The sequence below is a fragment of the Myotis nattereri genome, assembly GCF_964212035.1.
Source record: "Myotis nattereri genome assembly, chromosome: 3".
NCBI lineage: Eukaryota > Metazoa > Chordata > Mammalia > Chiroptera > Vespertilionidae > Myotis > Myotis nattereri.
In genome coordinates this window covers 28666087-28692777 of record NC_138077.1, presented here as the reverse complement: position 1 = coordinate 28692777, position 26691 = coordinate 28666087, and the positions used below count along the sequence as shown (strand labels likewise).

Genomic DNA, 26691 nt, shown 5'->3' with positions numbered 1-26691 from the left:
ATATTAATGTTCCTGGAGTTCTACTTTTCTTCTGGTAAATTTAATACCTTTTAGCCTTAAAATCTTTTTTTAGTATTTCTTTTAAGGCAGAAATAATAATGCTAATAATGAATTATATCTTACTTGTCTACTTGGGAATGTCTCAATTTTGCCTTTATTTTAAAAGGATGGTTTGCTGAATATACAATTATTTTTTGGCATTTTTTTTCTCTCAGCACTTGGTATCATTCCACTGCTGCATGGTCTTCATTTTTTTTCAGATGCAAAATCAGCTGTTACTCATATTAATTCATGCTTATATCTAATGTGTCATTTTTCTTTTGTTGCTTTCAAGTTTTTCTGGTTGTCTTTGGCTTTCAGTAGTTTGTTTATAATATGTCTTGGTTTGAATCTCCTTATGTTTATCTTCAGGTTTGGTGAGTTTATTTAGATTTTTAAAGTAATACTTTTCATCAAATATGAGAATTTGGGGACCTTCATTTCTTCATATATTTTTGTTCTTTTCTCTCCTCTGATACTCCCATTAAATGTATGTTGGATGCTTGATGCTGTTCTCTAGGTCTCTAAGACTATATTCATTTTCTTCAATCTTTTCCTCTCTGGGTTTCAAATTGGATAATGTATCTTGATGTATCATCAAGTTCACTAAGTCATCCTTTGTGGGGAAGCACGGGACTTGGTTGGAAAGTCTGTAAGGAGGAATTTCCAAAAGGTCAGGACCTCTATGGGAACCTTGCCAAAGGCAGCAACCCCTGCCTTGTTTTTTTCAAACAAGTCTGAGCCCCTGTGTGTTTTGCTGGAATCTCTGTTTAGCCTTTTTACCTGACCTTGTAGAAGCATGTAATGTCTTAAGGATACTTACCCTTCTGATTGTATCTGGAGGTTAATTTTAGTTCAAGCTGTTGTTACAATAAAAGCCTAAGGAGGCAGGCAATTGGGGCTGTTTTGGTGCCTCCTACCAAGCAGCCCCTTAGCCCTCTCTTTCACAGAAATGTGTGTCAGAGTAATCCACTCATCTGTCTCTCAGGGTCTGCTGGTCAGTCCTGGCAATCCTTCTTCCATTTTATATCTCTTCTTAACCTATGTAGGTCATACTCAATAACTTTCATTTTGTTCTCCTTGATGATTTTCATTTCTTAATCAGCCTTTCTATAGCACTCTCATTTTCAGGATCATCCCATTAAATGTTTGGCTGGCCTACTGCTTACCCCAACTGGGACCAAAACCTCAGGCTTTCAGAGCTATAGGTTTTCCCCATTCACTTGTAACCAAATTCACTAGATTGTTGATAATGCCACAGAAACTTCAAGATTCTGCTTTCTGCTGAGAATCAAGCACACTCCCTATTGAGCAAGGCCAGTCTTGCCCTAGTTACACTGATAGAGTTGGGAAGGGAAATATAAAATAGGAGCAGCCCCATGCAAGGCAGCTGGACACTCTTCACTAATGGCACAGTGTTTTTCTTGACTGACTACTTCTTGTTGTTTACTTTTGGTTGATTTCCTGAAATAGCTTTTAACAAATGTACCCAATATAATATTTGTTTTATGAAGGTACAATTATTTACTGACCTCTCTATTATACCCTAGTCTGAAATCCCACTTCTGTCTAATAATTAGGGAGAAATTCTATTTTCTGGGTATTTTAACAATTTATTTTACAGAGAAGTAGTATATAGCGATCTAAATAAAATGGTAGCAGTCGTTCGAATGCACTATATCACTCTGCAAGGTGTTTTTCATTCAGAATGTATATTCTTCACAGTAGCTCTGCAAGGTAACTATTGTCTTCATTTTACGGGTACAAACACTTAGGCTTAGTGAGGTACATAATTTCCCCTTTTGTACTCTTATTGATAGTGCTATTTATTTTATCTGTGCTGACATTGACTTAGCTTGGGCATAGCGACAAATATTCAAATGGAATTTTCAGTCGTTTTTATCTCAGTATATTAGTTAAATTCGATTCAACCAGCAATGTTCTAGTTGCAAAGTGTGAAGGACAGGGCTTCCGGGAGGAGAATTGAAAGAAGGCGATGTAAAACATTGTATATCAGGCAGAATGAGACATGGTTCCCCCTCTCAAGAATTCACAAAAGGGAAGACAGCTGTATTCAACCAATGGTAACACTACTGACTGATAAGTGTTTTGACACAGAGATGCTCAAAACTGAATGTGCATTCAAGTTACCTGTGAAACTGCAGATTCTGAGTCAGTGAGTCTGAATGGGACCTGACAGTTTGTGTTTTTAGAAAGTTTCCAGGGATGGAGATGCTGCTGGTTTATGGGTCATACATTGAGCAGCAAAGCTCTGTGGATGTAAGCAAGGTGTATAAGAGCACACAGAAGATATGTCCATTTTGCTCCAATTAGTTGAGGAAGAAAACTTTGTCTCAAAGAGATTAAACAGTTTGCCCTTTTAAGCGACTTTGAATAATGCCTTCGGATATACACTGGAACTGGATAACACTTGACCTGGGCCTAAAGTGATAAAGAGAATTATAATGGGAACACTCACGTTTCCAAGTAGGGAGGAAAACGTTGGCAAGGCATGGAAGTAGCATATTTATGTACATTATTAAAGGGAAACACCTTTTTAAAACATTTTCTTTTTGTTAGCTCAAGCAATACCCAGTTAGGGGTAGTTTCCAAATATGCTTGCTATAGTAAAAGTTATTTTTTACTCACCTAAGAGTTTAACATGCATGTTCCTAAGACATCTTCCCTCTTAAGCAATGATTTGGTGACTTTTACCTGTAACATGCACTGTATTCAATATGTTACTTCCAAAGTCACTATACACCATACAGTGAAAAGGATAGAGAAGGCACATTCGTTTCTTATCACCTTGCCATTGGAAACGTATTACTGTTTCTCACTTTCAGTAACTATCACAGAGCTCCATTGGCCATCAGATTCAAGGGGAGAACTTCCCTAAGTGGGCAGGTGAAAGTATCTAGCAATTAGTTGTCAATTCTTCTCTGGAGTGAGTATGGTGATTGGGTCTGGAGACCGGGAAGCCGTAAGTTATTAATATGTGTGATATATTTTTCACATATCTGGGAACCTTTAAATATTGTAAAATAGTATGTTACTTTACTATGGTGAATTTCTAGGCTTACTGATCCTGTTAAATGTATACCTCTTAGTTAAGAGATAGATGGTTTAAGTTTGTCCTATAATCCTACTCTTTTCAAAGTTTATGTTGCCCCCAACCCTCCCCATATATGTGGATACCAGAGAAGATGAGTAAAAGGAGAATCTTGGGTCATCCCTCCAATTTGCTAGTGCTTGCTCAAACCTGAAATAAACAAGCAAATAAATTAAAAACAAACAAAAAGTAATCTTATTTTCAAGAAAACATAAGTAAAGCACATTTTCTGTGTTAATTCAGTAGGGAACAGGATTAGGCTAGAAGAAGAAAAACCTTGGCCCTAAATCATTTTGTACCCATTGGCTTTGACCTAAGCTTTATGAGCTAGGGTTTCCTTGTCCAAGTAATGGGGCTCAAAATATCTGTTCCTGTATTGGAATGATTACTTTAAGAATAAGAAAAATAGAGTGTACATGTACACTTTTAAAACTGAGGAAAATAGTATTTAAATGTTCAATTTTCTGAGAAAGAAAATTCCAGTTTATTGGCATTTTATTTATCCCGAATTAACAGAACTTTAAGATATCCAGATAAACAGCATTCCATTTGATCAGTTATCCACGATGTTTATCATATTTTTAATAGTATATTTAATATAGGAATAAAATCATTTTTTGGCTATTTCATAGTCTTTTAAAATGCTCCCTTAAATGTTACAAAAATTATTGTAACATTGATAGCAAGATTCATTTTAGGACAAGAATAATCTTTCTTTTGTGCTATTTAAATAAACATATATACTTGAATGATGATTCTATTGTGAAACTTTTATATAAAATTAATACCATTGTTTTTTATTTTGATATTTGATAAGATGAAAACTAGATATTTTAACCACTTTTGAAATCAACAGACCTTTATTCTAGGAAATATAAAATCAGGCTTAGATAGGATTATGTTTAGAAAATATTTGCTAAAATGCAGTTATTTCTGGAAGAATAAAGTATTATCATTGGCTTGAATATTTTCTTTTGTCTTTCTTTCATGTTTTTCCTTGTTAAATCAACTCTATTCAGCTTCAATTTATAAACAATAACATGCACTCAACATTTCTCATATAAACAATAACATGCACTCATTGTTTAAAATTTGTGGTAAAAAATAAATAACATAAATGTTTTCATCTTAAACATTTTTAAGTGTACAGTTCAGCAGTGTTAAGTGCAATGAGTAGTAAATAAGCCATAGAGATCTGGTGCACAGTATAATGAATATGCACAATAATATTGTACTATATTTATGAATGTATTTTTTTTTAAAGGGCTGCATGGGTGTAAATGGGCTTTTAAATGATCGTTGTGAAATTTGGACTAGATACTATAGACCTGTATAAGCACAGCAATTACGTGCATAGGTCTCAGTCATTTTTTCATATATAACTTATTAATTCAGTGTGAAATAACACCAGTTAATTTGATGTTCAATGATTTACTCAAGAATCACATTGAATCTTAACAAATTTTCAAAAGGTCATACTGGAAAGTTTCCATGTAATTTTAGATATTTAAATAGGTAAGTAGTTGAAAATTTAAAAATAGGAATATTTCCATGGGAGAGCCCGAATGAATTATTTCTGATCCCTGCCAGAGTTTTCTCGTGACTTGAGGAGATTTGCTAAGAAGTTAAGACCTGTTGCTTTTCTCCCAATGCCAGACTGTCAGAGAGCCTTGGAAAGGCCTGAGCCTCCCCCTGGAGTTTGTTGGGTTTAAGCTCAGATGGCATTCAGCATCCTGCAGTGTCCTGGGCAAACCCAGGGAGTTCTGATAGGAGACTCCTCAGAATAGGGCCTTCCCGAGATTTGCCTGTTCCTTTTCACTCTGAAGAAGGCTCTTGGAAAGCTTTTTTTGAATTATTTTTCTCAATCATTTACTTTTATTAATCTTTATTGTTGAAAGTATTACATATGTCCCATTTTTCTCCCATTGGCCCCTTCAGGCCCACCCCATTCCCCCACCCCAGGCTTCCACCACCCTATTGTCTGTGTCCATGGGTTATGCATGTATGCATACAAGTTCTTTGGTTGATCTCTTCCCACCCACCCCCATCTTCCCTCTGAGATTAACAGTCTGTTCCATGCTTCTGTGTCTCTGGATCCATTTTGTTCAACAGTTTATTTTGTTCATTAGATTCCATATGTGAGTGAGATCATGTGGTACTTGTCTTTCTCTGACTGGCTTATTTTGCTTAGCATAATACTCTCCAGATTAGCGGTTGCCAAACTCTTGGACTTCATGGAGCTTACATGGTATCATGGGATAGATAGACACCAAAAGATGATGTAAAATTACTATTGTAGGGGCTGGTAGGAAGAGGGTACAGAGAATGGGCACTGCACACAGCTGGAGAAGGAAGGCCAGGAAAGGTTCCTGATGTGGGAGTAACTGGGGACAAATCCAGGAAAAGGAGAAGTCTGACAGGCAAAGAAAATAGTAGAGGATGGAGGGCCTTCCTGGTAACTGAAACTCATGAGCGAAGGTGCAACATGCGGAGAAACTTGAAGTGCATTCAGGAACTACAGGTAGATGCACTTCCTGTGTTTCCACTTTTAAATAGTTAATAGTTTCTAAAGATGTTTTATCACTGAGGAATACTTATTACTGCTTATCCGGGCTCCTACCAGATAAACTATATTTAGTTCTTTAGCCATCATGTGCATAAAATTACCCATCTACTTATTTGGGGTTGGAAAGGCTATGAGTCATTAGAATTATATACACCTGGGTCACTTCCCAGCTCTGCCACCCACTCATCATGTGACCAAGGACAAGTTAGTTAAACACTCAGAGCTTTTGTTTCTTTATCCCTGAAACAGATAAAAATAGGTATGCTTCAGAGTTGACTTTAGGATTAAATAACATGTTTGTAAGATACTTAGGCTAATATGAGCCCAAACTAGCCCCTCTAAACATTGGTAGCTGTCACTATTATATTGGTTGATATAAATGTCAATTTGTGGACATGGACAACAGGGGGATGGGAGCATGAGTTTTTGTGTGTGGGGGAGGTTGGGGGTTAATGGGGGGGATGAGGACACATTTGTAATACCTTAACTAATAATAATAAAAAAATATGTCAATTTGTATTTTTAAATATTAAGTAAAATGCATTGAATTTAGTAGGAATGGAATAATGAAAATATAATTTGATGTATCTAAATTACTGAGGCTTATGTATTTGGCTTTTTAATCATGTTTTGTTCATTTATTAACAGGCAAAATCTCAAATATTATCCAATGTTTTGGATGTTGCCCATGGGTTTATAAAGGAAGTTAATCCAGATAAACCCAAAGGGGAGAATCACTCTCCAAAAGAGATTAGTAAGAGTCAGCATCTATCCAAACCTCCTCCGCTGCAGGAGAGCAGCTCCCAGGTAAGCTATGGGAAATGTAGGAGACATTTCTGTCATATACGGTCGTGGAGACGGTCATGCGTATACTTAGTGAGAGCTGTAGGGTTTTGCAGATTATTTTATCACATTGTTATTTAATATAATTTTTTTTATTAATCAAAAACATCTTGACTATAACAATCCCTTTAAGGAGATTGCTTTGATTGCACTGGATGCTGATTTCTTAATGAATTATCTTTTGACTCTGTGGCTTTCTGGGCATTTCCACCATTTCAGGAAATGAATGAGTATTTGGGAGGAACATAAAAATAGATAACACAACACAATATAATGACTTTATATTAATCAGGACTTCAGAGGCTAAAAGTACAAAACCTTGCCACGTGTTTTAAGTGACAGTGAATCTCACAGCTTTGTACAATCAGATTTATACCAAATACTGGTAGTTATTGAGATTGATTACTGATCCCATGATGTGCTAGATAAGTTTCATCAGCTCATGTCCATATTTTTATAACAGAATTGCTGTATTGACTTTTTTAGCAAAAGACAAACTTCCTCAAATTTTGATATAATCTGTGTGCCAGATAATGTCTTAAACATTTTACCTGTAACATCCATTTTTATCCTTTCTTAATTACATTTTTTTTTCTTTCCAGATGAGAAAATAGTGGCAAAAAACAGTTTTTATATATATTGCCCGAGGTAGTATTGATAGTGGAACTTATATATGAACCCAGATATTTTGATTCCAAATTACTTGCTTTTAACCACTACCCAGAGACTATGATTTTAAGGTTTTTCCTTCATGCCTGCCATTTTATCTAATTTACCCTATCAATAAAAATGATAAGTCAACAATTAACTTTTATTAAACACTTGATGCTGGGCATTGTGCTTAGTTACTTACCTGCCTTACCTTATTCAAGAATCATAATAACCATATGAGTTTTGCATTATTGTTACCCCATTTAACAGATGAGGACAGTGGGGGCCTAAGTAAGTAACCTAAGAAAAAGCTATAGAGCTTATTTCTTTGCCTGTGCTTCTAATCCCTAGAATAAGTGCTACCTCTTATCCACATAGGTAACTGCTATATAGACCCTCACCTCTTGTCTTAACGTAAGAACTTTTAATTCAGTGGTTTCATCCGGGTATATATACATTTCCTCATCTGGAGAAACCTTAAAGAAACACTCAGCACTGAGTTCAGCATCTCTATGGGTGGGGCCCAGACATGTGAGGTCTTAGCAACTGCTCAGTGATTCTGGTGAGTATTCCTGGTTGGGAGTCACTGCTATGGACCCTCAGGTGTGCACTGGTCTGTAGTGCATGCACTGAAGAGATGTCCCTGTCGGGTGCTTGGTAGTCAGTGGTTCTCCAACTGTGATAAGCATCAGAAGTATGGGATGTGCATTCCTGGTCTGTCACTCAAATTTTAATATATTTTTTTCACATCTGGGTTAGAGTACAGGAATCTGATTTTTAGTTAGCCTACCAAGCAATTCCAAAGCCTGGAAGAGTCAAAATGGTGCTAATGCCTAATGTCTGTCTTTGGGCTTTTCTTATGGATTCAGGCCACTGAATATCCTGGGAAAGGGGTGCCGTTCATGGACGAGCTTTCATTTTAGAGACCGGAACCTGAATTTGAAATACTGACCCTGATTTTCTTAGAGCTTTTATAACGTCCAGCATTTTACCTAGCCTTTTTGATTCTGTTTCTTCTTCTGGAAAGTGGCACGTATATATGAAAACGGGCATAAACATGTCTTGAAGGGATATCACGCGGCCCAGGGGGGTAATGAATGTACAGCACCGGTTCATCAAATTTTCTAGCCCTTTTAGAATTGGGCAGGGTCATGGGCTCTGAGTGGAAGTGACATATGACAGTCTAGGCTGAAACATTTAAGAACCAATGTACAATCTGCTGGCTTTTTCCTATTCTGTCACTACTATGTGGCAGTCAAGTATTCCAAAGGCACAGCTATAAAATGCAAATGTCTTATAGCTCTGATTCTGATTTGTTGCTTGGAAAGGAGCCTCCCTGGGGAGCTGCTGCAATCACTGCACACTGAAACCATTGCACTGAGTTTTCAATGCTTCTTCATTAGTGCAAAACACACACACACACACACACACACACACACACTGCTTACTGGATGCCTGTAATTTCCTTCCCACATATTTCTGGAACTCAATATTTTCCAATCAAATTCTTTATTTCTCCTCCAATAGATGTTACTATTGGTGTCAGCCCATCTCCCAGCTTCTCAGCTTCCCAAGTTGGCAAGAACAGTTATTTTTAATAGTCCTGTCTCTCCTGCCTCTGCACATCCAATCAGTTACCATGTTCCATGCAGTCGACCATCTAAAGCCTCTCTTTACTGTTTGGTCATTTCTATTCTTATTGTTATTCTTAATCCTGAAATTAGCTCTTTCTTAAAGTGAAAAATGTTTATAGGCTGTAAATTTCATTTCATTCTTTCTCCTTCTAGGGATCAATAATATTTCCAATTTTGTATGTAGGTATTTATTGAAACCAATATTAATATACTTTGCAAACTGCTCTTAAAACATGCTTTTTACACTTAACAAAATATTTTCATATCAATTTAAATGCATTCTACACACATTCTATATAATGGGTAAAAAATACTTCTCAGTACTTCTCATTCTATATAATGGGTAAAAAATACTCCATTTATTAGACTTTTTAAGATTTATTTTCCACTGATCAACATTTAACCTGTTTCAGTCTTTTGCCAACACAAACTATAGTAAAAAGAATGTTTTGAAAAATGTTTTGCATACATATGTATATTTACATAATAAATTCCTGACATTCCTAACTGAAGAGGGTTATGCATTTGTAATGTTGATATTGCCAAATGGCCATAACATTTTCCTGGCATCCAAATTCACTATCTCCCCTCCTTCCCCCCATTTCTCTCTTTCTGTGTGTGACTCTTCAGTGGCTTTGTGTTTTCAATAAGTTTGTCTAATTTTCTGTGTGGCAGGCAGGATTCTTCATGATCTGCCCCCTCTTTGTCTTCCCACTCTTTATATTTTTTCATATCCCGCTCTGTGCTAGAACAATATAAACTACTTCCAGTTTCATGCCATGTTGCTGTTTGGCGCCATGTCTGTGTCTATGTATCACCCCCTCTCTCTGGAATCCTGCCTGCGCCACTTTTTGCCCACGGAATTCTTGTTTATGTGAGTTAAATACCTGCTCTTGCGCCTGTCTCTGTTGTGGACTTATTAACCTGTGTTCTGTGGCCAGCAGCTAGCACAGTGTCTGGCAGGTTCCCAGGTGGTTTTTCTTTATATTTAAATTTTTTATGCACTATTTAATCATCTTCTCTCAATTGTACTCTAACAATCTGCCTGTTTACTTTGCAATTAAGGACTGAACATAAAAGATCCTACTTGTGTATCTAGAAGATACACAATGCCGATTTAGCAATTTGATATTAGTATAGGTAATCCACACTTGGTGATTTAACATTAGTTTGGAATTTATTTTGCTCTGGCTTCATCATTTGGATTTCTCTGATTCTATGGATAACTGCCAATGCCAGCCTTTATTTTTTCAGTGTGTTCACAGTGGATTTATATTTTATACTGAATTCATCGTTTCTCCCATCTTTACGCTAAGCAGCATGCAATGTTTCACATGCATTTATTTATTCATTCATTCAACCACCTTTTAATTAGCATCACTTTGAGCCTGGATCTTGGCACTGAGGGAGGAAAATATCCCCTGATTTCACTGCATTCTAATGGTTTGAGAGACAATAAACAAATACACATGTAGGGTAAATTCACACAGAGATGTTATTTTTAGAAAAATAAAGCAGATAAGAGATTAGAATGTGTGTGGGGAGGGGTCTATATTTTTAGATCATCAGCAAGGTCATCACCTACTCTCTGAGTAGGTGACATTTGAGCAGAGGATTGATTGAAATGAGTACAATGAATGTGTGGAGTGTGGAGAAGGCTCATTCCAGGCATTGGGTAAAGATAGTGCAAAGCCCTTAAGTGGGAAGGTGCTGGGTGGGTTCCCAGAACTGTAAGAATATAAGTTTGTCTGGAGCAGGGTAAGAGAAGGGGAAAATTGAAGGAATTGAACTGAAAGGCAGGGGCTACAAGGTTGTGTAGGCCCTTGTAAGTCCTAGTAGGGCTTGGGGGCTTCATACAGAGTCATTGCAGGGTTTTGAGCAGCGGCTTGCCCTGATCAAATTTGCAAGTTATGAAACTGCTCTTTCTGCTGTGGGGAGATGGCAGGAGCAGGAGATTGGAAAAGTAGGAGGATCACATACAAGACTGTTGTCACTTTCCAGGGAGAACACTGGTGTATAATAATGATAAATCGTCAGTCTTGTGGGCTCCAGTTTTAATAATTTCTGAAGAGACCATTTATAATTGCGGACACAGTTTGAAAGAAACCAGTAGAGCATAGACATAAGTAAAACTTTAAAATGTTCTACTTGTAAGTTTAAGAAACATGTGACTTTTAATGCCTAACAATTAATGCTATCTTCATTTTATGATCCGGAAAATTTAGAAAAGAATACTTAGATACATTTTTTAATTGGTTTAGATGGAAGTTTCAACAACACAAAAAGGAGAGTGTATAAACCCGAGAGATAGGCTCTTGTGTGAAGGGTCATTTGATGAAGAAGCTTCTGCCCAGTCCTTTCAGGAAGTTTTAAATGAATGGAGAACTGGACATCATAATGACAATGGGGAGCAGAACTTGCCTGCAGCAAAGCCAGGTATAGCTATTTTTATAAAATGAATGCTGTAAATAAAGCTGAACTTAACTTTTTTATCTGTGAATATAAATGCAATATTCAAAACTATTAACATTGGGATAGCAGTTTCATATAACTCCTCAAAAAAATATTCACTGTATGACCAAAGGTTAGTGGTTTAATATTTAGAGAACCCATGATATTTATCCGTGAAGATGTGCATAGCTGTATTTCATTCATTTTCACTGCTTAAGAGTCTTCTGTTATATGAATACTAGAGGCCCGATGCACAAAATTTGTGCATGGTCGGGGGGGGGGGGGTCCCCTCAGCCCAGCCTGCACCCTCTCCAATCTGGGACCCCTTGGGGGATATCCAACTGCCGGTTTCTGAGGATTGGGCCTAAACCGGCAGTCGGACATCCCTGTCACAATCCTGGACTGCTGGCTCCTAATCACTCACCTGCCTGCCTGCCTGGTCACCCCTAACTGCCCCCCCTGCCTGCCTGATTGCCCCTAACTACCCCCTGCTGTCACCCAGGTCTCCCCCAACCCTTCCATCCCTGCTATCCTGGTTGCTCCTAACTGCCCCCACCCGGCGGCCTGGTCACCCCTTGTTGCCCCCCTCTGCTGGCCTGGTCACCCCCAACTGCCCCTCCTGCTGGCTTAGTCACCCCTCACTGCCCCCCTCTGCCAGCCTGGTTGCCCCCAACTGCCCCCCTCTGCTGGCCTGGTCACCCCTGACTGCCCCCCTGCTGGCCTAGTTGCCCCTCACTGTCCCCCTCTGCCAGCCTGGTTGCCCCAAACTCCCCCCCCCCACTGGCCTTGTTGCCCCCAACTCCCGCTCCCCTGCCAGCCTGGACACCCCTCACGGCCCCCCCACCCCCCGCTGGACTGGTGTTCAGTCGTTTGGTTGTCCCTTACTAACCCCCCCTGCTGGCCTGGTTGCCCCACACAGCCTGCTTGTTCAGTTGTTTGGTTGTCCCTCACTAGCCCCCCTGCCGGCCTGGTCATAGGCAACCATCTTGTGAGGGTGTGAGGGTTAATTTGCATATTACCTCTTTATTATATAGGATAGTACTATCTGCCTATTTGAATGTAGATGGTTATTGATTCTCATTTTTGCTATACAAATGGATGATGCTGTTGTACAATATTCTTGTACAGGTCTCCTGGAACACATGTGCACACATTTCTAGGGTGTCTATTCCTGGGAGTGGAAGAGCTGGGTCATTGGGTGTGCATGTACTCAACTACACTAGATAAAGCTGAATTATTTACCTAAGTGTTTGTATCAGTTTACATTCTCACCTGCAGAGTATGAAAGGTTGGGTTGCTTCCCTTGACCAACACTTAAATAACCAGATTTTTAAAGTTATGCTGGACTGATAGAGATAAAATGGTATAACTAATTTTGCATCTCATTTCAAATGACATGAGTATCTTTCCAAATTTTTTTTGGCCCCATTTCGTTTAGTAATGTGCTTTGAATTTCCAAGTTTTCTAGTTTTTTATTTCCCAGAAATCTCCATCAGTTTTAAATATCTCTGAATAGTGGTTTTAATTTAATAGTACTTCAGAAACATCTGAAGCATCTGGAAGTAAACTGCCATGTCGACATCAATTCCTGAAGAAAGTTGTCTCCTCCAGGTGCTACCTTCTGAGTTATTTCCTTTCTGTTTCCCATCTTCTGTAAATATTATTGTCAGTGACTATAATACATACCTTTATGCTTGTGTGTACTTATGGAATATATAATGAATCTATTTGTTTTTATCTGTTCGCATTTAAAAGAATTAGTTGCTTTTAAAATCCTTGTGAATCATAAGATTTTAAAAAAATAATTTTATTTATTTTAGAGAGGAAGGGAGAGAAGAGAGAGATAGAAACATCAAAGATGAGATAGAATCATTGATAGGCTGCCTCCTGCATGCCCCACACTGGGGATCAAGCCTGCAACCTGGGTAGGCATGTGCCCTGACCGGGAATCGAACTGTGACCTCCTGGTTCATAGGTTGATGTTCAACCACTGAGGCACTCTGGCTGGGCAATCATAAGATTCTTTCATTTCAAGGGATTATGGAAGAAAACTGTCTACACAGTTATTTGATAAATCATCAATATTTAAAACTTTTGCATTATTTAAGCCCAGAACTATTGATTATAGATGAATATCAAAGCATATTTGACAAGTTCTGTATCTTGGGAGAAATTACAATTTATAGACTAGGTTATATTAACTATGTATGTTATATTTATTGTTATAGACTCATTGGAAGAATGTGAGGTACAAACCAATCTGAAAATTTGGAGAGAACCACTTCATATTGAATTTAAAGAAGACAGTATATCCTATATGGAAAAATTATGGCTTAAAAAACACAGAAGGTATTTTCTGAATTTTTGTATTATTAATAAGTAATATAAAATGCTATTTATATTTTTGCTTGTGTGACATGCTTTTCTGTAGCAGTTTTATATGTCTGCTTTATATTTGCATAAATAATTTTAAAGCAATATTAAATCCACATGAAGCTTCTACTGTTCTAATAAGAATTTTAATCCTATTTATATATATGATACATCATTAATTTAGGGTTTCCCTTGAGAAATATAAATGTAAAGGTGGGGAAAAGGCATAAAACAATATACAATTTTTAGAATAATAGCAAAATAATGTGATTAATGAAAGACTACTTTGAGAAGGTATTGCTCTCAGACATTTGAAATTAGCATAAACTTTTGAGGCTATATTTTTCAGAATTTACTTTTAAGTTTACTTAGACTTTTAATTTTATAATTTTATCAAGAGTATTCAAATATATTTTATACAAAGACTATTACAGTAGATTCACCATTTCATACATTGTTTAAAATTTAACATTAAATATTAATAAACAACATTTATTTTTCACAGTTCTTAAGGCTGGGAAGTCCAAGATAAAGGTGCCAACAGATTCAGTGTCTGGATAGAGCCTGCTTCCTGGTTCAGAGATGCCCATCTTCTCATTGGGTCCTCCTCACATCAGATGGGAGGGGTCTTTGTCTGGTCTCTTTTATAAGGGCGCTAATTCCATTTATGAAGTCTCTACCCTCATGATCTAGTCTCCTCCCAAAGGCCTAGTCTCCTAATACTATCACCTCGGGAGCTAGGATTTCAACATATGAATTTTGTGGGAACACATTCAGAACAGAGCTTTCTGCTCCTGATCCCTCCAAGGTCATGTCCTACTTTCATGCAAAATATATTCATTCCATTTCAATAGCTTTAAAATTCTTAACTCATTCCAACACCAATTCAGTAGTCTAAAGTTCACATTATTATATAAATATCATCTAATTTAGATATGGGTGAGACTCAGTGTATGATTCATTTGGAGGCAGATTGCTTTCTAACTGTGAACCTGTGAAATCAAACATGATATATGCTTCCAAATACAAAGGTGTGACAGGCATGCAGTAGATATGCTCTTCCCACCAGGCCCACTGGGATGGAGGTCCCACCTTCTAGATACACTAGAGTAGGGCTCCAACCTGGACACACTGAGGCAGCAGACCTTCCCTATAGCTTTGCTGGGCAGAGTTGGGCTCCCAAGTTTCTGGTTGGCTCTGCCCCCATGGCTTTGGGCTGTCTCTTTTCTATGGTGGCTGAATGCTGTATTGCATCCCAATGACTCTCCAGCATGGAATCCGGTGGCACTTATAGTCTAGGCTCACACAGGTGGCCTTATCCCTACAGCTTCTCTGGGCATTGCTCTTTGCAGTAGCCTGGGCCTTTCTTGTTCTGTGATGGGAGGGATAGATTTCTGAATTGCCTTCAGGGTCATCGTTTCTTTGTCTTGGATAATAGGCCCTGGCTAATCTCCCCATCGGATGATCCTTTGGCCATTTACTTCCTGTTTCCTCCTGAATAGGCTCTCATTATTTTCAGTGTGGATAGTCTGAGAATGTTCCAAATTATTGAGTTTTGCTTCTCTTTTGATTAATAATTCTGTCTTTAAGTCATTTCTCTCTTCTTGCATTTTACTATGAGCAGCCATGAGAACCAGGTCTCTCCTTCAACACTGCTTAGAAATTGCCTCAGCCATATATATAATTTCAAAACTCGCAAGTTCTACCTTTCATAAAACCCTATGACAGAAACAAAAGTCAGGAAAGTTCTGTGCTGGTTTATGAATATAGATTGCCTTTTCTCCATTGTGTAGTAGCATGTTTCTTACTTCCATCTGATACTGAAACAGAATTTTTGGACTGGAACATGTGGTGTTCTCCTGGACTCAACCCGGATTCTTTGTCCACCAGAGTTGAAGAATGAATCCACAGACAGAAGATGGTATAGCAAAGGTGGAAATTTATTGAAGAACAAGTACAGAGCCCCAAGTAGGGAGGGGGAAGAGTCCCACAGAATGGATTCCCATGTCAGGAGGGGGAAAGGGTCCCACTGAGTTCTTTTTCCCTATGGCTTATAAAGGCTACAGAACCTGGTGCCTTGATATCCCCTCTGATTGGTCACTAATCCCTTAGACTGGTTACTTTAGTAACTCCTGAGCTCAAAGGTCCAACCTCACATGGGACATGTAAGGTCGCCCCCCCCCCCCCCCCACCTTCCTTATTGTTTTCTTATTCCCTTTGGGTTTTCTTCCTCTCCTTCTGGATGAAGGGCTTCCTTCTCTTTATTTTGTAAATATAGACCTTTTGCTGTTCCCAGCTCCCTCATTCTATGGAAATGTACCTGTTGCAGCTTTTCAGCTCCCCTATTCTATGGAAATATATCTTATGCTGCTCTGCAGCCCTGTGCTTCCTCCATGGTCCCCTTAATTTCTAAAATTTAAACCTGTCTTTTTCAACCCCAAAAATTCCTGTTTCAATACCTCATCAGAATGGCATTTACCACCCTTATTTCTACTGATATAGATCACCAGAATTGTCTTTAAAGGTCCATTCATAGCAATGTAGCTTATTTGTAGTTTCTTTTGCCTACAGTGAGAATACTGGCTCTCATGGTCTGTGATATATTTATTAATTTATCAACTTCAGTATATGTATAAAGTAGTTTCACATGACTAATATCACTGTGAGAAACAGACTCCTCAACTGAAGCACATGTGTATAGTGTTTTTATGGTTAGCCCACAGTGTCCAGTCTAAACCTTGTTTTCCAAAGTTGCTCAGGACATGACACCCATTTCTTCCCCACCTTCTTTGGAATGGCTTTACCATTCATTGATTACTTTTTAAAACTGACTAGCATAAACTCCCGTACAGGTCTATGAATTTTTATTAATACCTCAAATCATGTGTTTGCCATTGTACCAAATAGCACATTTTGTTCACTCAAACATTCCTTCATGCTTCCCCTCTATAGTCAGGTCTTCTCCCCTGACCTGTGGCAACCACTGGTCTATTTCCCTCTTTATACATTTACTTTTTCTGAATGTCATGTAAATGAAGTCATATAATATGTAGACCTTGTGTCCTTCATTTAGCATAATACATTTGAGATTCATCCATATTCTTGAGTGAATCAAAATCCATTTGTTTTTGTTGTGGAGTATTAGTTCATCATTGTGGTGTACAGTTCACCTATTCAACTGTTGAAAAATAGGGTGCTGATTTCTAGTATTTTTGTAATTATGGTTAAAGCTGTTATAAATATTTATATATAGGTTTTTGTTTGAATATAGGTTTTAAAATTTTCTGGGTAAATACCTGGGACTGGGATGGCTGAATTGTATGGTTTAAGTGTATGTTTATCTTTATGAGAAAACTAGAAGCCTGGTGCATGGAAGGGGTCTCTCAGGGTGGCCTGTGGGGATCTGGCTGAAACCCGCAGTCCAACACCACCTGCAGCTCCTACCTGCAGTTCCCAATCATCCCGGCCCCACTGCGCCAGCTGTGGGCATGTGACCAATCAGTCCCTATCTGGAGAGGCTCGCGCTGCAGCAGCAGTGCTTGCCAGCCATGAGCCCTGCATCTGGGAGCTTCCTGAGGGGAGTGGCCTGCAGGATCAGGTCGAAACTGGCTTTCCAACATCCCCTGAGGAGTCTTGGATTATGAGAGGGCACAGGTCAGGCCAAGAGACACCACTGGTGCATGACTGGTGCCACAGGAGGGCTCCTGGGTGTGTCTAGCCCATCTCGCTCAGTCCCATTCAGCTGGACCCCAGCAGCAAGCTTACCTACTGGTTGGAGCATCTGCCCCCTGGTGGTCAGTGCACGTCATAGTGACTGGCCAGCCAGTTGACTGTCTGAACACTGGTGGCCAGTGCATGTCATAGTGAACAGTTGAGCTGCCTTAGCATATTATTAGCATATTATGCTTTGATTGGTTGAATCATTGACCAGATGACCAGACACTTAGCATATTAGGCTTTTATTATATAGGATTACAAACTGTTTTCCATAAGACTGAATAGTTTTGCATTCTTTCCTTCAATCTATGGGAGTTCTAATTGCTCTCCATTCTTGACAGTGCCTGGTATTTTCAGGTTCTTTTCTTTTGGTGGTCACTTCAATAGCTGTGTAGTGTATCCCATTGTGATTTATGTGGCAGGGTTTTAAGTTCTTCATATCACATTCTGGTTATTCCTATGTAACTATTGTTTAAGTTTTCTATGTCTCCTTTAAAGTGTGATGCCTTAACAATTCTTCACCTGTGAAACTCAAAAATTCTAATTTAAGAATTAATATATAATAATAATATCAAATTCACTTATCTTTTATTGTGGTTGCCTTTTGATGCCTTTCACATTCAGTTTGTTATCCAATAAAAGTACAATTTCATTATTAAATGAGTGCCATCATTTGCTTGGATACATACAAAAATCTTTAATCATGGGCACATGAAATCCTGAGCTATGCTGACTACTAAATGTTGGCAAATTTCCTTGTTAGAAAATAATGATTAGTGAATATATTCACTAGGGTCTTATTTACAGTTATTTTTTTTAACAGTCATTTTTTTTTTTAGTTATTGATTTATGTTTTAATTATAGATGCTAGTGTGGGGCAATCTATTTGCAATTTACAAGTTTGTGATTGTAAATTGATTATAACATTTCTGATGCTGTACTTCTGAAAAGTTTCCCTTGTTGATAATGATGATCATGGTTAAGACTTTATCTTTGCCTATCTTTGTCATGTTTTATAATAGGTTTTTATAAATATACTAGAGGTTGAGTGCACAAATTTGCGCATGGGTGGGGTCTGGCCAGCTTGGCCCCGATCAGGGCAGATCAGGGCCGGACCTGTGGGGAGGAGGAGCCAGTGGGAGTTTGGCCAGCCGGCCCACCCCGATTGAGGTGATCAGGGCCAGGCTGGCTAGGGGGAGAGGCTGTGGGAGATTGGCCAGTGGGCCCTGATCCTGGTTGGGCTGGAGTGGCTAATTGGGGGCAGGGCCAGCAGTGGGGAGAGTCTGTGGGTGGTGGGTTGGCCAGCCCTGCCCCTGATTGGTGTTGGGGGGCCAATTGGAGGCGAAGCTGTGGGTGGTGTTGGGGGGCCAATCACCGGCCTTGCCCCTGATCGGAGTGGCGGGCCAATCAGGGGCAGAGCTGGCTGGGGGGAGGGTATGTGGGCTGATAGGGGTGGTAGGGGATGATCGGGGTGGAGCAGACCTTGGGGAGGGGCTTTGGGTGGTTGGCTGGCCAGCCCTGCCCCTGATCAGGGTGGGGGGCAAATCCAGGGTGGTACTGGGTGGGGGGAGGGACTGCAGAAGGTTGGCCAGCTGTCCCCACCCTCTATTGGGGTAGGGAGTCAATTAGGGGCAGGGCCGGCCAGGGGAAGGGGCTGTGGGCCAATAGGGTGATGGGGGCCCATCAGGGGTGGGGCTGGCTGGGGGGAGGGGCTGCAGGAGGTTGGCTGGCTGGCCCCACTCCCTATTTGGGTAGGGGGTGCGATCAGAGGCAAGACTGGCTGGGAAGAGGGGCTGTGGACTGATTGGGGTGGGGTGGGCCGATCGGAGGCAGGGACAGCCAGAGGGAGGGGCCACAGCCGACACACCACCATCAGGCCTATTCGCTGGCCACAGTGGGCGTCATAGCGACCTGTAATTCTGGTCATTATGGCGTTCCAGTCGCTGGCTTTTTATATATATAGAGGTTCCATTGCATTTTGTTTTGTTTTTCTTTTTTAAATTGGGTAATAACATTTGTATTTTATGTGCAACCAATACATGTGTTTTAAGAGCTACTTTAATATCTCTAGTAGATCTATTAAATGCTAAGAAAGTTTCATGAAATAGAGCATGAGATTTGGATTTAGAGTATTTTAAAGGTGGATATTAGCAATTAGCTGGTTTTCCCACTCAAATTCCCCTACTCTTTTCATTACATGTAAGTGTCAAGTTTAGCTAATCATCAGAAGTACCGGGGCAAATTTTAGAATATTGATTTATCTACCTAACCTCAGGCAAATCTAAAAATCAATGTTTTAAAAGATGAATATGAGACTACATTTTAAAAATATCTTCCTTGGTGATTCTGATACAAAAAGCCTAACAGATTGACAGAATACATTTAGAACTGCTCATCAAAAGTTTCCTCAAATGAATTGGTCAATGTTCAATACATATTTATTTAAATTTTGAGGTAATTCTATTCTAAAATATATTTTATCCTTTATTTATATAGCATGATCTTTAATAAGGCATGGGTGCCAGGGTTTCAATATCCAGAATGCAGACTTGTTTATTGACTAAATGGTTGCTTGTTTATGGGCAAATCTCAAATTCTCTTGGCCCACACTTTTCCATCTGGAAAATATTGAGTTTATAATAAACATTCGTAGGGCTCCTTACCTCCATCGCTTTACTATATAGACTCTGTCAGTCTTTGGTTCAGGGCTTTATTCATAAAATTAGATGTTTTTACTTCATGAAGAAGTATCTGGAAAATTTAGTACATTTATGTGTATCTGTGATTGAATTTTAATATAGCATATCCATGTCAAACTGGAAAGAGATTTCTGATTGCCAAATCCCAATTTGTCTTTGACATTTACTCTTTAGTATTTCTATCGCTTAGTTCAATTATGGATATAAAACGACATGTTCATTAATTTTTTGACAAAAAGCTGAATAATATATATATTTTGAAATATTCTTATATATAGATTACCTGTATTCAGAAAATACACATAGCTATAGATTTCCATGAAATTATAAAATTTTTATTGCCTTTGAAAATTGAAAGAAAGGCAATATAGTGTAATTGTTATGAACATGGGCTTGGGGAAGCAGCAGCCTTGGGTTTAAATTCCTTTTCTGCATTTATTACCTGAATGACTTTGAACAAGTTTGTTTATTTCTTTGTGCCTCAATATTTTCATCTGTAAAATTAAAATAATACTAGTGCCAATTTAATGCATCTATTAAGATTTAATACCCCCAAAATAGTTGAAAAAGAGCCTGGTACATTTTAAGTTATGCATTAATCTTACCTATTAATATCACTAAACATGCTTTGACTTTTTATATGTAGACTTCATGAGCCTGTATGGTTTTCAAGGGCTATAGTTACTTTTATTCTTTGTTAAAAAGTGACCAGCTCCCCAATAAGTTGGGAATGACCTCTGGGACATTCTTGACCTCTGAGAAACCCTGTGCTTCATTGCCTTCCTTATGACATGGGGTTGGCCACACCAAACCTCATTGTTAATTGGGTGACATATGCATTGCCAGAACACTTCATATTCATATAGTGGGGCCCTATGTTCTCACCCTCCTGGCTTGGTGGAAGCTTAGAATAATTTCTTCAGGTTCTCTTAGAATGTATCAACATAATGCACAAAGCTGTGGGAAACAACACACATTCATAAATTAGCTTTTTAAATAGGGTGGTATGTTTAATGGGCTTCATGTGGCTTCTGCAAGAACACTGACTTCTATCATAACTTTACTTTTCACTCTAAACAAAAAACAGTGGGATATGCAATTTAAAAATCTTATGTGCTGTTAATTTGATTTACAAAATTATTTTAGTGAATTAAGGTTCTGTTATGCAATCATATTTTTCTTCCATGAATTAGAGGTACAGCTATGATTTCATTATTAATTTTGTAGACTCACTCCTCTGTGAAATAAATCAAGATCTTGTCAGGGAAATTTTAGATAATGTATTTTAGTCTTTTAATTGCTTCCTTCTTGTTTTGTAGAACTCCACGGGAGCAACTTCAAAATATGCCACCAGATGTATTCATACCTCAGTGTACAACCATTAATGAGTCACAATGTTCTCAAAGTGAAAGTGATGAAGATAATGATGGTTAGTTTAGTCTTGATTAGACATTTTCAAATTTATTATTTCAAATTATATACCCTAAGCATTAATCAGCATTTGCTTTTGTTTTTCTTTACTGTATGATTCTCAACTGGACCATGTACCCTTTATCTCCTGATCAAAATGCATACTTTCTTCCATTTTTTAGATTCACTTTCATTTAAAAATTGAATATTAAGAAAACGTATATTTTACTTGAACTAGGAAAATTGACAGCATTTATATATTTGTGTGGACATACAGGAGAACATTATCCTTTTATTTTTGGCTATGTTATTTAAAGATAGGAAATTATCAGGTAAAGTATATGCTTTGATGATATTATTTTCCAATTTTATTCCCTAGTTGAGGAGACTGAAGTACAATGCCCAGCTCTTTTCCTGCCAGTGGAAGAATTAAGAACAGAGAGACCTGAAACATCTGTAGAAATAGTTGAACTGGATGATGTGAGTGCTTAATGACCAGTTTATTTAACAAACAGGAAATTCATAACATATAGTTACAACTACATATTATTTTCAACAAGAATCTTTTATAATTCAGCATAGTTTAATATGAAATTTATAAGTGTTTGAATTTAAACATGCTGTTAGTAATAAAACTATTATTTTACTGTTGACAGTAAATTTCTGAATTGATAAAGTGTCATTTTTTTGGAAGCATATGGTATGAAAGATGAAAAGACATTTTATTTTTTAACTTATAGACATGTAGTTCACTCTTCTTTTTTAAAAAAATATATTTTATTGATTTTTTTACAGAGAGGAAGGGAGAAAGATAGAGAATAAGAAACATTGATGAGAGAGAAACATCAATCAGCTGCCTCCTGCACACCTCCTACTGGGGATGTGCCCGCAACCAAGGTACATGCCCTTGACTGGAATCGAACCTGGGACCCTTTAGTCTGAAGGCCAATGCTCTATCCACTGAGCTAAACCGGTTAGGGCTTTATTTAGTTCTTTATATTATCAGGCTTTTAAACAAAGATTAGTGTGGTATTTCATTAATAAAATCTGTATATAGTTAGTTTTTATTAATGTCATTTAATATTTTTTCTATTTAAGGGAAAATATTGTGAAGATTTAAGGGGTTTAGTGTATAATAACTTGAATACAGACCTCTAGAAGACAACACGTAGAACCAGCTAAAGCTAGAGCTAGTCAGAGCTAGAGATCCGGGCTGAGAGTCTAAATTGTGACAAACTGCATATTTCTGACTTTCTAATCAAGTAGTTGAATATAGCACATATACTTGATATTTATATTACTGTGATTATGAAAGAAAAATACTAGAATGTAGGAAGTACTTCTTTAAATACTACTTTTTTCTTTAGGTTAATAGCCCCTGGTGTGTGTGTGTGTATGTGTGTGTGTGTATGTGTGTGTGTGTGCACACGCACGCACATGCACCTAGCAACATTTTTATTTCCCCTCTGGATAAATTTAAGCTATTGAACAAATAAATACACAAACACACATACACACACATGTTACTAAATTCTTGATGTATACAGTAAGCTTATGCCAGAGAACTAACCTACTTGGCACTTAGTAGTTACAGTATAAAACATGAGTTGGTATTATTGTTTCTGGTGTGACAGTAATGATAAAATAACTGACAAAGCAAGTGCCCTCAGCAAATTTATTTTGAATTTGTTGGATTCTTCTAGAAACTCATGTTCTATGACATATAGTCAGAGAATTCATGACATTATTAGTGAAAGAAAATTCTCTAAATATCACCTACAAGTTAGCTGGTTAACATATAATGACCCATTTATTGAATATACTAATATTATACAACATGCATTTAATAAGACTTATGAAGAAGAATTTGAAGAACAAGGAAAGATCGTGCCTTACAAAGTTGAATTAGCTGATGCAGTTAGTCAACAAAGGTAAGGTCTTTCTAATTCACTTTTGATGCTATTAAAAAACCCACCAAAAATCAACTCTTTATTTAAATGAGACATACATAATATAAAAAAAAACAGGTAAAGCCGTGTTTAAATTTGTGTACAATATTGCTAATATTAGTCAACATTCAATAATTAGAAAAGTATCCATAATGATATATTTATACTCTTATCTAATATCTGGATTACTTAATAGATGCTTCTGAATTTAAGAATTACTATTATTTAAAGTGACTGACCAAGGCCAATATATTTTATATGAGCCTTGTTCTTTTCTGCAAAGATAACTCTGGATTTTTCTCACTTTAGTTTGCTATGAACCATAAATAAAAACAGGTATATGAATAATTAGCTTGAGAGAAAAAAAGAACTCCCAAACTATGGATTACATCCTAGATAGATTTTATTGTGTGATAAATTAAGTATAATGGTTCACTTTGCAACTTGCTTTTGGTAGAATTTTGTCATTTCAAATGAAAAATAATATTTAGCTGTATTTTTTGTTATTGTTAATCCTTACCCTAGGATATTTTTCCATTGATTTTTAGAAAGAGTGGAAGGGAGGAAGAGATACAAAGAGAGAGAGAAACATTAATGTGAGAGAGACGCATTGATTGGTTGCTGATGGGTTGCCCAACCAGGGCCAGGGTTTAAGCCTGAAACCCAGATACATGCCCTTCACTGGAATTGAACCCAGGACTCTTCAGTCTGCAGGCTGACGCTCTATCCACTGAGCCAAATTGGCTAGGGCTCTAGCTCTATTTGTTAATAAATTTTACTCCAAGTCCCCTTCACTTTAGCAAGGATTTCAAGGTGTTTTACCTACAAAGTATTAAATTGGTTAAACAGCAGAATGAAGTTTCTATCTAGTAATCCTTCGGCCAATTCTTTGTTTATATGTTCAGATAAACTTGGGCCCTTGTCAGCATTTAGAAATAGCAATGCTCCTATGTGACGCACTCAGATGTGAAAAGCCCCATGTTTTGACACAGAGACCCAGATGTCTAGTAGCAAATGTGCTTTTGCCATTTGACATTTTGACAGAAGGCAGTGCACAACCTCTGGTCAGTAAATAAGAGGTTTATATCCACTAATATAGCCCCAGGGAAATGAATGCTATCTCTGCCCTTTAATTTGATTATTTTATATATGTTATCACAAATCTTTGCTTTGACCTCCCTGTATGGTATTAGAGAAGGCAGAAAAAGTTACTGATCATTGTTTAGCAACAGTTTAGCATCTTGGGTTTTGAAGTGCCCATAGAGCTTCCTATTTTCTTAGAAAAATCATAAAGAATCATAGGTGATTCAAGAGGATCTTTTTGATTAAGCATAATGCATATGTTTTTTACAATGGTACTATAGAGTTTACGTAAATTTAAGGTGTTAAATATATTATTCAATACATTGAAAATGTTATTTAAATTGTAACTATGCTTATATATATGGTAAGCATAATTAAAAATGAAACAAATACCACATATGGTATTTTAACTAAAATAGTTCATTTATGAACAACTAAAAGTTTATTTAAGTATAAAACCTTGATTTGATGGGAGGAGAATTGACCTGGGGTGGTAAACACATCATATACTATACAGATGACGTATTATATAATTGTATATCTGAAACCTATATAATTTTATTAACCGATGCCATCTTAATAAATTCAATTAATTAAAAAAAACACCTTTGATTTCATTTTAATGAACTTAAAAGATTAACGCTTCATCTTTTGAAGAAAGAATATAAGGAACCACATTTATTTGAGAATTTAAAAAGAAAAACAACTTTCAATTAAAATTTTGTAGTAAAACCAGTGTTGGCCCAGTTGCCTATTTCTTTTAATTCCATAATACTACTTAGTTACTTGTAGCTTAGAATGTGTCCACAGCAAGGCTGAAACAAACATTAAATCAATGTGAATACCCCTATTTCTTTAAGGTTTTATTATATTTCTTTTAATAAGTTGGGACTTTTTAATATCATTTCTTTCAATGGTATTCTTTTGCTTTTCCATAAACATGGAAGTTGCTCATTTTATGATTATCAGAATACTTTTCCGTATAAAAATGATGTCTATCAGCATCATGCTTTCACCAAGGGAAAAACAGACCTCTTACATCTTCATCTAAGCAACAGCCCTTCGTATTGTGAAGATAACTCGAAAGGTAATGTTTTTCCTTGTTGATTACTATTATTAACAACTAGGGGCCCGGTGCACGAAATTCGTGCACTGGGTGTGTGTGTGTGTGTGTGTGGGGGGAGTGTCCCTCAGCCCAGCCTGCCCCCTCTCACATACTGGGAGCCCTCAGGTGTTGACCCCCACCTCCCCCCGATCACTGGCTCTGACCCCCGCCCAGGCCTGAGGCCTCTGGCCCAGGAGTCATGCCTGGGCAGGGGACCCCCATCTCCCTCTGATCGCTTGCTCCACCCCCCGCCCAAACGTGACGCCTCTGACCCAGGCTTCAGGCCTGGGCAAGGGAGCCATCATATCCCCCCAATCCCCGGCTCCGCCCCCCACCCAGGCCTGATGCCTCGGCCAGAGGAGTTGATCCTCATCACCCTCCGATCACCAATCACCGGATCGGCCCCTTGACCAGGCCTGAGGCCTCCGGCAGAGGTGTCAGGCCTGGGCAGGGGACCCCCAGCTCCCCGCAGTTGCAGGCTCCGCCCCTGCCCAGGCCTAACGCCTCTGGCCTAGGCGTCCGGCCCGGGCAGCGGGACCCGCAGCTGCAGTGGCCCCGCGATCGTGGGCTTTGCTTTAGGCCCAGGCAAGGGACCCCTAGCTCCCGGGACTTCCAGCTTCGACCGTGCCCAGCTACCATCACTGGCTCCACCCCTACTTCCTGCTATCACTGGCTAGGGCGGCAAAGGCACCTGATTCTCCGATCATGGCTGGGGGGCAGGGCAAAGGGGGCCCCAGGGTCGCCTTTGCCCTGCCCCCCAGCTCTTATCTCCCCCCTGGGTTTCCGATCACTGTCAGTGGCAGGGGGCTTCTTCCTGCTTTCCCTTTCGCCTCCCTGCATTGTGCCTACATATGCAAATTAACCGCCATCTTGTTGGCAGTTAACTGCCAATCTTAGTTGGCAGTTAATTTGCATATAGCCCTGATTAGCCAATGAAAAGGGTAGCGTTGTACGCCAATTACCATTTTTCTCTTTTATTAGTGTAGATAAATGTTGGTAATTTAATAGAACCAATTGGTAGTACAGTATACACAAGCTTTGACTATTTTGCTGTTTATT

At 38.4% G+C, this 26691-nt stretch overlaps 1 protein-coding gene across 1 annotated transcript in view; it reads left to right on the top strand.

The window, feature by feature from the left end:
- ZBBX (zinc finger B-box domain containing) overlaps positions 1-26691 on the top strand; it is a 107270-nt gene that overhangs the window by 45510 nt on the left and 35069 nt on the right. The window contains exons 8-14 of the mRNA XM_081087655.1: positions 6366-6524; positions 11107-11281; positions 13525-13645; positions 21405-21514; positions 21875-21975; positions 23347-23426; positions 25475-25614. Coding sequence (XP_080943781.1) covers positions 6366-6524; positions 11107-11281; positions 13525-13645; positions 21405-21514; positions 21875-21975; positions 23347-23426; positions 25475-25614 — 886 coding nt within the window. The remainder of the gene's footprint in view (positions 1-6365; positions 6525-11106; positions 11282-13524; positions 13646-21404; positions 21515-21874; positions 21976-23346; positions 23427-25474; positions 25615-26691) is intronic.